Here is a 14584-nt window from a genome sequence, read left to right as displayed (position 1 = left end):
TTAATTATTATAATGAAATAAAAAAAATTGTAACTAAATTATATCTTAATTCATAAATTAACAAATAATTGTATATAACTATTTTTAGCAATTTAAATAATTAATATCAACATAAAAAAATAATATCAAAATCAGAATGAATCAGAAAAGAATTTTTGAATTTCCTTTTCATAAATAAAATTATTAAAGAATAGAAGTGTAAAATTTTATAACAAGGGTCGGAAAAGAAACCAAAAAACAAAAATAAAAAATAAGAGAGAGAGAGAAAAAAAAACTTTATAAGGGGAAGAGAGAGAAATGATAGTTTGGCCATTTTTTGAATTAGAACCCAATTATCTACTTACTATAAGTAGAGCCTCATATAAATTTTGTCTGTCACATCAAATATATGTCTCGTACGTAATAGTTTTTTTCCTGGCAGATGAGTCTACAATAACTCTTCGGTGATTTCCTAAAATTAGAACCAATTTTCACTTAGACACTTTAAGTAAGTTTTGTTCATTTTCAATACCTCGTGACATGTCTCGTTGTGTCATTTAAACACTTTTTACTGACATGGCATAGTGAATGTAATACACTCAATACCAGCGTGTAAAAGGCTCATTTAATCATTTTTTTTTCATTTTCTTCCTCATTTCTCAGCCACCATGTATCAAAACTTGAACTCCTTGCATGGAGAAATAGTTTTGATGATTCTACAGATCAAAAGAAAAATGAATTTCAATACAAAGAGGTTTCATAAAAAAATAAATTTTGATCCATTAGAAAAGCCATGATTCATGTTGTCGCAAAGAAGAAGGACATCGAAAAAACTTGAAAAAGACGAAGAGTGGGTGCATGGGAGTGGGTGGAGAAGATGATGTGGGTGAGAAAGGGNGGTGGGTGGGGCGGAGAAGATGACCTTAGTGGGGTTGCTTCTTTTGAATTTTTTGTATAAAAAATTCCACATGTCATTAAGTCATTGGCTACTTATTCATTCTACTAAAATATCATTATTTAAAAAATATTTTTAATATATATGCCACATATTTTTATTTAATTTGTCACTTTGACACATCGTCGGGCGAGTGTGTTATACACTCCTTATATGTTTGAACGTTTGTTAAAAAATGGTTAAAATAACACAATGCAGTATGATATGAGGTGTCTAAAATAAACTAAACTTATTTAAAGTGTCTAAGTGAAATTGATGCCAACTTTAGGAGACCGCCGATGATTTAGGCCTAATTTTTTTCAAAAATTTATGTGTGTTCATTTGTGTATTAATATTATTTTATTATTATTATTATCATCATTTTCTTAAAAAAAAGTTCAAGCTTATTTTTAGCCAATAATTTATTAAAAATAATTTTCCTACTTCATAAAAATTAGAAATAAAAAAATTTACGTATATTTTATTATCTCTTCTAATTGAATTCACCAGTTATATTGTTGTTGTGTGTCACACATATTCAACATTCCTAAAAGGAGATTAACATATCTAATATGTGTTAGGTTTTATTTGCCCTAAATTTCTTACTATAAATAGATTTTGCTTTTAGGAAAAAAGTTTTGGATTGACTAATCATTTTCTTGTAGGAAAAAGGTTTAGGACTCTATAAATAGAGGATTGTTCCTTCTAACTTAATTAGCATTCACAATGTAGTCTTAAAGGCTTTGAGAGTTTTGGTTAGGGGGAGAATTTGTGGGTCACAAGCTTGATACGTTATCACTTGTGTGAACCTCCCATGTATTCTGAGTGAATTGGTAGAGGTTGTTTCTCTCTGTATTTTGTACTCTCATATTTTATAGTGGATTGCTCATCTCCTTTGTGAACGTAGGTCGATTGACCGAACCACGTTAAATCTTTGTGTCTTTTGGTATATTTCTCGTTGTCTTCTTACTCGTGGTCTTTTGAGGTTTGCTTTGCTAGCTTCCGCGTTTACACCTGCTTATTTCCGGTCCTAACAAGTGGTATCAGAGCCGTACTCAATGATGGAGTCAGGTTTAGTGGTTCGATAATCGATGATTGAACCAGGTTAGAAGGAGGTGTTCATCTTGACGGGGTGTAGTTCTAGCTACAATCTTTTTGACAGTAATGAAGATTTTGTTGGAGAAATTGTTTCTGAGATGTTCTCTGCGTTGAGACATAAATTTTGCAAAGGAGATTATGGAGAGGAGAAGCAAGTTGTTGAAGATTAAGTAATGAAGGTGGACAAATTTATTTTGTCAGAAAAATTCAGGCCAATAAGGAGATTTGTTGGGTTTTATTTGCCCAAAATTTCTTGCCATAAATAGGTTTTTCTTTTAGGAAAAGGTTTTGGATTGACTAATCCTTTTTCTAGTAGGAAAAGGTTTGGATTCTATAAATAGAGGAATGTTCCTTCTAACTTAATCAGCATTCACAATGTAGTCTTAATGGCTTTGAGAGTTTTGGTTAGGAGGAGAAATTGTGGGTCACAAGCTTGATACGTTATCACTTGTGTGAACCTCCCATGTATTCTGAGTGAATTTGGTTGAGGTTTTTTCCCTCTGTATTTTGTACTCTCATATTTATAGTGGATTGCTCATCTCCTTTGTGGACGTAGGTCGATTGACCGAACCACGTTAAATCTTTGTGTCTTTTGGTATATTTCTCGTTATCTTCTTACTCGTGGTCTTTTGAGGTTTCCTTTGCTAGCTTCCGCGTTTACACCTTCTTATTTCGGTCCTAACAAATTTTGTTGGGTTTTATTTGCCCTAAATTTCTTACCATAAATAGGTTTTCCTTTTTAGGAAAAGGTTTTGGATTAACGAATCCTTTTTCTAGTAGGAAAAAGTTTAGGACTCTATAAATAGAGGAATGTTCCTTCTAGCTTAATCAGCATTCACAATGTAGTCTTAAAGGCTTCGAGAGTTTTGGTTAGGGGAGAATTTGTGGGTCACAAGCTTGATACGTTATCACTTGTGTGAACCTCCCATGTATTCTGAGTGAATTTGGTTGAGGTTTTTTCCCTCTGTATTTTGTACTCTCATATTTATAGTGGATTGCTCATCTCCTTTGTAGACGTAAGTCGATTGACCGAACCACGTTAAATCTTTGTATTTTTTGATATATTTCTCGTTGTCCTCTTACTCGTGGTCTTTTGAGGTTTGCTTTGCTAGCTTCCGCGTTTACACCTGCTTATTTCCGGTTCTAACAATATGCATATTTCAAAAACTAATAAAAGAGAACTATACCAACATACTTCGAGCTTTGCAACATAGTTCTTTTATTTCTTTAGAATCATAATTACATCCCAACGAAGAAACTTTACTTTTATGTCATTTCAATATCAATATCCTGTAAAAAAAAAGAAGATGTTATTACAATCTAAGAGTGGAAATATCGATACAACATCTTAACATGTATAATTTTCTCTCTTTTAAGAAAAACTGAAGTGCGTAGTCCTAAAGACTCAACTTTTGACATCACACACATACAAATAAATCATCAATGTAAGTTATCTTCAATCCGTAAAAGGAAAAAATTTTTTTTACACTTTCTACTTTCGACTTTCGACTTTACTCTTCTTTCCTTTGTGAGCTTTTTACATTTGTGCTCTGTGATAAGAGAACAATTGTTACTATTCTAGAAAGATGTAGAAGATCGTACGTGTCCATTTAGTTATAGGATGAAAGACACGTATAACATAATGCTTGAAAAGTCAAATATACCCCCCAACTTAAAATTTATTGACTTTAAGTTAACATGTTGAAATAAAAAAACAAAGAATTAGTAATTGTTTCATATAGAAAACTTACAAAATTTTCCACTTCTCTAATATATTTTCGATCATTGTTTTTCCTTGTGAGCTGATTTGGTGAGAAATGAGCGAGAAAATCACATTCTTTTGCATAAGTTTCCTACTGATCCGTGGTGAGAACCACATTTGTTTCTAATACTGTTCGATACGCTAGCAAGTGTAAAAAAATATTACTCTATTGACCTACTATATCATTGTTAAACTCACAGAACTGTTCGATACGTTAGCAAGTGTAAAAAACTGTTTACGCTATTGACCTACTAAATCATATTAAACTCCCAGAACCAGATACAATATCAACAAACTCAATCTAAACCCACAAGTGCAATATGAGGAAGGTGTTGTGTACATGAACCTTACTCCTACCTTATAAGTTGTTTCCAAAATACCTTCACCTCAAGTAAAGCAATCAAGTTTTTTTTTTCGTTTTAGTTTCTCATTCAGTGTTTGGTACTCGCATTGGAGCCCAACTCTGAAAAGTCCCACACTTAAAAGGATTCTTTTAAAACGCTCTCTAACAAAGACTAAGGTTGTTTCCAAAAGACCCTCACCTCAAGAAAGACGTATCAAGTTTTTTTTTTCCTTTTAGTGTTCAGTACCCGCATTGGAGCCCAACTTTGAAAAGTCCCACACTTAAAAGGGTTCTTTTAAAACGCTAACAAAGACCACTTCGTACCCACAGACACGAATCCGGACCCTTGCTAGTCAAGTTTATATACACTTCCTTATAGGTACAATTACCATCAACACTAAAGCATATAACTAGGCAAAATAACTTCATAAAAGGTTTTAAACATCATGCAAGCATCATAATAAAAGAAAAAAAAGTAACAGAGAAGAAAGTTGTATTGTAATTGAAATTTAGAACCATAAAGTAAAATATTTTGATGAAGTTGACTCATTGTAGGGGAATGGAGGAAAAAAAGGGGGCAAAAATGGCCAAGTTGCAAACAAGCAATTCCTCCCTTGAGAAAAAAATTTAATGTACAGAGAAGAGCCAAGCTGCATTATTATGTACCAGTAATCTCCCTATCCATTTTCAATCTCTTTGAACTTTGGACCTCTGGCAAGCTACCCACCCCCCTCTGTTGGGGAGATGCATCATGCAAATACGCACAGTTGGCGCCATGCCGGCATCCTCTTGAACTATTATAATAGATGCAAGGCTTCATTATCTTAGGTTTTGAATCTCTTGAATTGTAGCTATTTTGTGATTCTTGAACTGAACCTAACTGTTGGTTGTTTCGGTTGTTGTTATATTGTGGTGGTAATGTTTCTTGCCTTTCTCCTCCATGCTGCTGAATGAGAGACTTGTAATAGTTGATGTCCCTAGCTACAGGTGCTGGCATAGAGGAAGTAGGTGTTGACATAGTTGCTACTGGAGCTGGTAAAGGAGCTGACATGGCCTCGGGTATACGAGGCCTCAAACTGGGAACGGGTCCTATTCTACTTGGAGCAGAGTGGAAGGGGCCGTTTGTAGCACCTGCCATCGAGGGGATAACTAGCTCTGTTCTACTGACTTGAACTGGAGGAGGATCTGTCCTACCTGAGTGATAGAAAGATGGATTGGCTCGACTAACTACAGGTTGAGATGGAGCAGCAATACTTGATGTCTGTGGCCTTGCGTTGGGCATGAGATTAGCAGCAGATATGCTTTGGGTATTCATAGCTGGCACGCTATGGGAGCTGGTGCCTACTCCTTGGTGTGTAACCAGTTGCCCAACAATTTTCGGGTCACTCAAAATTTTTATAAGCAGATCGCGATCAATCAGATTTCCCTGGCCACTGTCTGCCATGAATGCAGTTAAAGCTGCCTGAGCTTCTGCTACAGCATCAAGCCCCAAGCCAGGAACACTTCCCGGTGATGAGATTCCATGGACTGGAAGGCTATTTCCGGCACTTCTATTGCCCAAGGGAACTCCTGACTGCATTACCTGGGCCGTTGAGCTGGCAGCATTAGTAGGTACAGCAGTGCCAAATGAAGGATCTGCTACCTCCTCCTCTTCAACAGGTGTTAAGGGTACAACTGGTGTGTGCTGATCATTATGAAGGGTTTCATCTCCAGGACCCATAGAAGGACTGCGTGGGGAAAAAAGAATAATTTAAAAGAAGTAACATCTAGAACTAAAACAAGATCAATGGAAAAGGAATTTTTAAAAAATGCTTTTAGAAGGAACAAACCAACAACAGCATATCCAGCATAATCCCACAAGTGGGTATGGGGAGGGTAGGATGTACGCAGACCTTACCCCTACCTTTGTGAGGTAGAGAGGCTGTTTAGACTCTCATCACAACAATGCATTACCAGAACAGGCTAGAAAGAAAAAATAATCCTACAAGAATGAAGAATCATACTTTGGAGGAATGGAAGATTCACGTGGATAAATTGCTTCGAGAACTCTCATCTCCCGTTGTTTCTGAACCTCCATGTCATTGCTTTCTTCACCAGCAACGACTCGCCAACTTGTATCCAACACAAACTGTCAAAAATCAAGGGAAGTGTTAGCAACTAGTACAGTGATGCTATGACTTCATGTGTGCAAATATGTGAGAAGGAAAAAGGAGAATAAAATTACAGAAGGAAACAAAATGCCAGAATGCTCAAAATAAAGAACGCATGCTTCAAAATACACACCCAAACCAGTACTGTTTAAGTGAAATTATCAACTCAACTTCAAATTGGAACATGAACATCCAATGCCAGTAGCCTATCAATTGTTCATTTCAATTTCTGCACCGCGCCTCTTGTAAATCAGCATAATTTAGGGACCCAGCAGGTCCTAACTCAACATATAGCTCCTATTTCTCCATAAATCAAGTAAACAATCTCAGATGTATTATGGAATCTTTTTTGTTTTGCTCTGCCACTTTTTGTCCATTCCTCTCGACAAAAGTTTCTAGAAGGATGGAGTTACTACAAATGTGCTTCTCTCCTCAGCATCTCTCTATGAGACCTTTGATTGGATTCAAAGAGAATGCTTTCAGGAACGAGAGGTTATCATTTGATTTTGTTTGAAAAGGAACCAATAAGAGAAAACCAATGATACTGGGAAATGTTTAGCAGGTATAATATGTGGGTTTGAAATGCATTTCCTTCCTGGGAAAGTTACACCAAGAAAATTTTCTAAAGGTTTAAACGGTATTATTTGCTAAATCATATGGCTTAAAGGCAATTCATAGCCTTACTCAAAGTGAGTAGAATTACACCGCAATACCAAGCTAGTTCGGGTTGGGCTGAGTGTATGAATCCTCAATATCATAAATAAGGGGGAAAATCTAACCTTATCCAAGTTGAGCAATACTTATCTGGAGAAAAGTTATCCAAGTTGTATATGGGAATCTGTATCCAAGTATTAACTCATTTATTTCAAATGGCTCAACAGGTGGAAACTCATCTATTTGGATTTTGGTGGATCCTTGGGTGAGAGATACATTTCCAAATTTTCATCCCCTTCTATATATTACTCCCTGAATCCCAATTTACTTGGCTTTTTTTCCCTGTTAAGGACTGAAAACTTGAAAAAAATTTTAAAAGCCTAATATTTATATTCCATTTTTCCTTTAATGATATGCTTTTCCAGGAGCTGCAGGTTCTGTTGCATTTCAATAGGAAGTTAACTTAGTCAATTTTTGCATATTTAGCTATGTGTCAACTGGCACCTACAAATTGGGACTGAGCGGAATTGCACACTGCTTGACAGCACACATCAAGTGTTTCTCATAAAGTAGTAAAAGGAGAAGAGAAGAAGAGAAACTCTTATTCATTTGAGTAGGTTACATCATATAAGAAGCTCCTTCATAAAAGATTTAAACAACAGAGGATGACATAAAAACAAATGTCAACTACATAAGAAAAGAAATTCTAACTACATGAATTAGAGCGAGGAAACCTTCCTAATTATTTGAATTTCTTATTATCAAATAATCATTAAGAATACTGCATGATTTTAGATATATACGAGTATTATACTTCTCTAAATCTCTCACCTTTGACTGATGTTTTTGTTTCTCTTAAAACTTGAATACTATTATAATAGATATGCAGATGACCTCAAATCATCTGTTTAAGTACTTCGCTGCATGCATCCCCAGATGGCTTTAGATATTTTTGTTTGGGGGGTGGGGGGTGGGGGTTGAGCTTAACCCTTAAAAAAATTATTATTATTTTCATTTCCAACCCACCCCGCATAAATTTTTTAATGTTTTATTTTTTAATTAAGTTCGATACTAAAAATAAATTTATTTTCACATAAAGCTATATCAGTTTAATAGATAATGACTTTCATTTTATTTTTTAGAGGTCAATTGAGAAGCATGTAAGAAACCATATTTGTTTTCATTGAACCATTTTCATTTACTATCCTAAATATTTAACTTTAAAGATATTATCTTAATAAATAATGTTGAGCTTAACCCGTAAAAAAATTATTATTATTTTCATTTCCAACCCGCCCCGCATAAATTTTTTAATATTTTATTTTTTAGTTAAGTTCGGTACTAAAAATAAATTTATTTTCACATTAAGCTATATTAGTTTAATAGATAATGACAGCATCTAAGAAACCATATTAGTTTTCATTGAACCATTTTCATTTACTATCCTAAATATTTAAGTAACTTTAAAGAAATTATCTTAATAAATAATGTTCTATCACTCTTATAAGAAAGTTAAAATTAAGTTAGAACCCGCATAAAACCGCATTAAACCCGCAACCCGCCCCGCATTAGTTTTTTAAAAAACCACTTCAAATCGCCCCGCATTAGTTTTTAAAAAAAACCACTTCAACTCACCCCATTTCCCTCCCCACCCTGCACAACCTTAAAACCGCCCCGCCTCACATAGCCTTAAACCCATCCTGCCCCACATCCACGCCAACCCATTGTCATCCCTAGATGGCTTAGAGCTGGAAGCTATGAACGCCAAGTTGATACTATGGCAAGTGTTTTGTCTCTTCTTTTTCCCTTGCTGAAATTGAAAAGGTAAGCAACTTCGGCATTTTTTTATTTTTTTATTTTTTGAAACAGCTTCGGCAATTATTTTATCTTCATCATCCAATGGTTATTTCCTACAGTTTTTATTCAAAGTATCTCCGTTTCGAGTTTTAATGGATGGCCAGCTAGACATTATCATGCTCCTACTTCCAAGCAATGTTTTAAACGGGTATATTGGGTCAAAAACAGACTTAGCAAGAGATTTTCCTTATCAAATATAAGGTATTTGTCAGAGACAAACAAATAGGGTTTTGGCTCAGTCTACCTTGTCTAATAGTAATAGACTTCATGAGAGCTACTCGGGATTTCTGTTAGTTCGTTAAATCATTTATCTGTCTGAAGTTTCAACACTATGGCCTGTATATAAAAGGAGCAATGCAAGATAGATTCCTTTAGTGTCCTATAAGTCAGTTTTTTATAGGCTGCTTTTGAATAATCAAAATAGAAAGACTTCTCTTCATTTGCATTCTTTCCTCTATATTGAAATGGCAACAAACTCAACTCAGCCATTCAGCTTTTTTGATACGTAAGATTACAGTAAGAAAGTAAAGTACCTTATTTTTCTTCTACCAACTAATATTAAAGCAACGTTCATAAATTCTGAAAATTTCCGAGTAAAATCTATATTCAAAATAAACAAATTCTACGCCCCAATACTAAACTAGTTGTGGATTGAGTATATGTTATTTTATTCCCCTTGATCAGTAGACTATAAATTCATTTTTGAACATGATAAAATGTCAAACTGGACAAAGCTATCACTGAGCATTTGGTTCATTCATTTTCACGAGGGAAAAGTCCAACTATTAATCATACTACTAACATCCTAAATAGTTCTAACAAATAAAATAATACCTCAGAAAATACAAGTTAGAAATTAAAAAAACGCAACTTACAGAGGGAGGACGCCTCCATTTGATTACAGGGATTTGAGCTACTTTATTCTTCCAGAGGCTTACAGGCTGTGCACCCTCAAAGCCTGGTGGTAAATTATCATCAGACACCAAAAGACCTGCGTGCAAAGGTAATGATATCTTTGCTTGGAGATGATCTTGAGCTCCTCCTAATCCAACTTGGGAAGGGGAATCTTCAGACAGGAAAAGTTTTACCTATCAAAAGAAAGATCTATTCAGGAAAAGCATTCTATTTGGCAGCATCAGTCGATCAATACATATATATCCCAACACATATACATCCCATACAGAGAAAAAGATTTGATTAAAATTTGTGCCAAAAGATATCATTCATCAAAGGATAAATAACGATTTTAGTCTTTCTGTTATTGCATTATCCCAGTTTTAGTCCTTATATTATTCATCTGAGCACAATAAGCCTTCAATTAATTGAAACATTTGATATTTGATCCTTCAAACTAATGGAAGTTTAAATTTTTACAGAATTACATTTAAAAGATCTGGATAAGCCCGGGCAAAGCCTCTAAGTTTTGAATTAATTTTCAGCTTCAAAAAAAGGTCTGGATAAGTCACTGCTAATCAAGGAGATGAGCAAACAGATCGAAAACAAGATTAGAAAGCAGCATATAACCACTTTTTTGGATAAGTATATTACAAGCTCATTCGTTTAGCTGATTGAAAGTAGTTAAGCATCAACTATTGAAAAGCAATTTTTGGAGTTAAAATTGATTCTATAAATAAGAAGTTACGTGTTTGGATAGAAGTGTTGAAACTAATAAGAAGCCACCAATTTGTGGTTAAAAGAGTGCTGATAAGAAAATTTTCTGTTAAAATGATCAATATGTCATAGTATTTTGATATTTTCAGAATTAATAAAAATATTATTAGGGATAAAATATTAAAGCTTTTGGTAAAATGAAAAGCGTCATTTAATCTAAAAAAGCATAAGTTGGTGGTGACCAACTTATGGTTGGAGTTTACCAAATGCATAAATGAATAAAAAAGTACTTTTGATCTTATTTGACCAGCATATAAGCTTCTTAACCAAACATCCTCTACCATAATAGAGAACCAAAGCTGAATGAAATAGAAAATCAAGGACAAACTTAAAGAAGACAGGGTAGACATTACTTGCTTTCATGGAAAACTTAAAGTTTTTGATTCATGATTGTTGGCCATAACATTCATATCAAGATAACTTTTATTACTCTTCTCAAATAGTGCTGAATCAGGCCTGACCAATCAAGCTTATCATTGGTACTTTTAGCACCTTTCCCCTGCTCTCTACCCTATGCTTCTTTTACCCCTTTGTCCTTGATTTATATTCGATGTGAGACCTTTACATTGTAAAGCAAAAAGACTAGATGATCATGTTGTCATACTTGGTTGATTTAACTGGACCTTTTGTTTTTCTTCTTCTACACATAAAACAAATATCCCCAAACATCCCAACATGATTCCTCTGCATGACTTCTGATAACATAAGACAAACTACAGTAGACCATTATGCATCGTTTGTCATCAAGACAGCTTCTGACCCGTCTACGCGCTAATTAACATGCCTTTTGGCCACGTGAAATAAAATACATAAGACCCTATCTTTCACTGGAAAACATTATTGAATAATGACTGGACTAAAGAGTCATCATTTTCTTTTTTTTAAAAAAATTGTTAATGCCTAATGGTTGTGTTGGCAGCTTGTGCTCACCTTGTCCACCAAGGTTTTGATGAAACAAAAATTCTTAATGTCATACTTCATCTTTTAAGACATCAAGAATTCTTGTTTCATCAAAACCTTGGTGGACAAGGTGAGCACAAGCTGCTAACACAACCATTAGGCGTTAACATTTTTTTTTTTTAAAAAAAAAAAGATGATGAAGAAGAAACTTGGGAACATGTATCTTCTTCATCTTTTTCAATGAGCTTGCGCCTTGCGCTGATTTCTGTCATTAAATTCTCCTGCAACTGTCTTCACAAAAACTCTCTGAATATGTTCACAAAGTAGAATAAATTTACAAGTAAAATTTATTTTTTTATCAAGTAAAAGATTTCTTTGATACTTACAAGCCAACTTGGCAGTAAACAAGAGATATACCAAAAAGAGAGAAACCTACAAAATATGGTTCTCTCCAAAAGAGACCCAATGGGTGCACCAAAAGAAGATAAGACATCAGAGACTACTCTTCAATTAACCAAAGCTTAGCTCCAACCCCTTCAAAATCTCTCCTATTCCTCTCCTTCCATTTACAAGTATAATTTCACTAAATTTGGAACTGCGTCAACCTTTTCCCTTCTTCCTCTGTTTTTGGACGAGTGCACTTGAGAAAATTTTATCAACACATATAACAGGATTCTTTGGTTTCAAACTTAATAAAGTAGTTTAGCTATCTCTTTCGGCTAAAATTAGTATTCTATTGTCAATCAAAGAATATAGCAATCAACTACCCCTCAATTCCAAACTAGTATGGTCTTCAGCTAAATCATCTATACCCATCCTGCTCTAAGACTAAGATACTCTGGCTTCAAAATTTTAACATTAGATTCCAGTTTCAAGAATTACTAAATTCTAGCAATGTCTTAAACATATAACATCCAAAACAAGTATCGAGAAAGTAACTCCACATCATTCCCCATATCACTCAATTTAACTTGACTAACAGTAATAAAACTTAAAAATTGAGAATAATACAATAACAAAAATAACGAGGCTTCATTCCCAAACTAACTTGAAGTGGACTATAAAAAAGGGGGAGTCCAGTGCACGGACTACAGCTAAGGGTCAGACCACAATGGTCTATTGTACACAGCCTTACATTGCATTTCTACAAGAGGTTGTTTCCACGGCTTGAACACGTGACCTCCTAGTCACATAGACGCAACTTTACTGGTTGGATTAGACTATATGAATCATCAAACTCCATTCAAACTTCACCTCATTTCATTCTAATCTTAGGTGTTAAATAGAGCTGAATTGGACTCTATGAATCACGAAACTCAATTCCGACTTTTAACCCATTTCACTCCAATCTTGAGTGTAAAATAGACCTGGAGTGGACTATACGAATCAACCAACCCCATATCCTAACTTTTTTAACCCATTTCAATCCAATCTTGGCTATAAAATAAACCTCTTTTGTATCACAACAATCAAATTCATCAAAACAAAATGGTTTATCAACACTTTAGAGTTCATCAGTTCCCAACTCAGTTAAATTTTCCTTTTTTTTTAGGGTTATTCAATACAATTACATCAATAAACTATGAAAATTACGGATCTTTACATAAATTATACCTGACAAAGACTATCATCTGAAGCCCAAGTAACCCTTTTCGATTTCTCCCGTCCTCGCATATTTACAAATACAAAAAAAATTCCGATTCGATTCGATTCAATTCTCAAATATAAAAAAACCTTAAATCCAATAGGATTAACAGTGATTTTATCGTCAAAATTCGCTCCAAAAACCCTAAAAAATCAGCTAAATTTTGATCCGATTTTGAAGAAAACGATTTTTCCGATGAAAGTAAATTTTACTTAACAGAGAGAAGAGAAAGAGAAAAAAAAAAAAGAGGAACAGAGATCAAAAGGCAACCCTAAATAAGAACCCTAATTCCTCTGAATTTTTTTAATTTTTTTTTTCTGTGCCCCCTTTTTATTTATTTTTAAAATAAAAAAATAAATAAATTATGAACTGTTCACTCACTGTTATATTACTGGAAAAAGAAAAAGAAAAAAAAAACCTGTCAGCCTATATTCCTTTTCTATTTTTTCTTAATTTTAAATAATATTTTTAAAAATATATATATTTACTTGCATGTATGCATTTGTCTATTATTTTCGTCTCAATTTGTGTGACGTATTTTAATTAGATGTGAAGTTAAGGAAAAAAAATATTTTTGAAATTTATGATCTCAAATAAGTTATATATCATCTTATTAAGAGAATGACAATAAATAAAGTGTCTTATAAATTGAGATAGAAAGAGTAGTACACTGGTACTTTACTTTTTTTCAATTTGTTTGGTGTGATTGGGAAAATGAAGATCGAATTATCTAATAATTGGTGTAATTATTCTCGTAACTTAATTCCAAATATTTTTATAAGCAACTTTCATATATAGTAAACGCAAAATTTATATTTGTATGTTATAGCAAAGTTTGTATAATCGCGCTCCATAGCAAAGATAAATATGTATAATTCATTATACATATACAAATAAATAAATTGTATAATTCACTATACATATACAAAAGAAAGCAGTTGTATACAAATCAATTGTATAATTTTTGTATGTATAAAACAAGAAAGAGAGAAAGACAAAAGAAAATTGGATATATGTATTTGCATGTGTATATACAATTTTCTCTCGCTTTATACAAACAGAAACGCAATTTATACGTATCGTTAGCGATAGAGGCGAGGGTGGCGAGCGAGATCTTGAGAGGGGAGAGACGGGAACGAAAATATATGTATATATATTAAAAAAATTGCTTTATACAAATACAAACACATTTTATACATTTGTGTTTGTATAAAAGTGAGAGCGAGCGAGCGAGAGAGGGAGAGTGGCGAGTGAGAGTTTGGGAGAGAAAGGTGACTGACAAACAATTTGCTACACGGTACAATTAAATCAAAGTATGATTATAACATTTAATTTGATTTATTAGTTTGGCGTTATATATAATTTTTTCTATATTTATTTGATTGACCAAACCTAAATGTATTTCCTTTGTAGCCAAAAATGTAAAGCCCAAAATATAGATTAGAACACATGAAAAATATAGTTCAATATTGGGCCTAGCACCCAAAGAAGCCCAACTAATGGAATAGATAAATATAGGGCAACTTTCACATATAGCAAACAAAAAATTTATATTTGTATGCTAAAGTAAAGTTTGAATAATTGCGCTTCG

The 14584-nt window shown here is 33.7% G+C and overlaps 1 protein-coding gene across 1 annotated transcript; it reads right to left on the bottom strand.

Moving 5' to 3' along the window:
• Nucleotides 1-4592: 4592 nt before the first annotated feature.
• On the bottom strand, nt 4593-13308 carry LOC107005411 (zinc finger CCCH domain-containing protein 6). The gene is made up of 4 exons (XM_015203997.2): nt 12963-13308; nt 9653-9865; nt 6120-6244; nt 4593-5843 (listed from the first exon to the last, which is right to left on the bottom strand). The coding sequence occupies exons 1-4, from the start codon at nt 13020-13022 to the stop codon at nt 4775-4777; spliced, it is 1467 nt and encodes a 488-aa protein (XP_015059483.1). The 5' UTR covers nt 13023-13308; the 3' UTR covers nt 4593-4774.
• Nucleotides 13309-14584: the final 1276 nt, after the last annotated feature.

The sequence above is a fragment of the Solanum pennellii genome, chromosome 12, assembly GCF_001406875.1.
Source record: "Solanum pennellii chromosome 12, SPENNV200".
Taxonomy (NCBI): domain Eukaryota; kingdom Viridiplantae; phylum Streptophyta; class Magnoliopsida; order Solanales; family Solanaceae; genus Solanum; species Solanum pennellii.
Note: the sequence above shows the minus strand (reverse complement) of the source record. Positions and strands in the feature narration are given on the sequence as shown.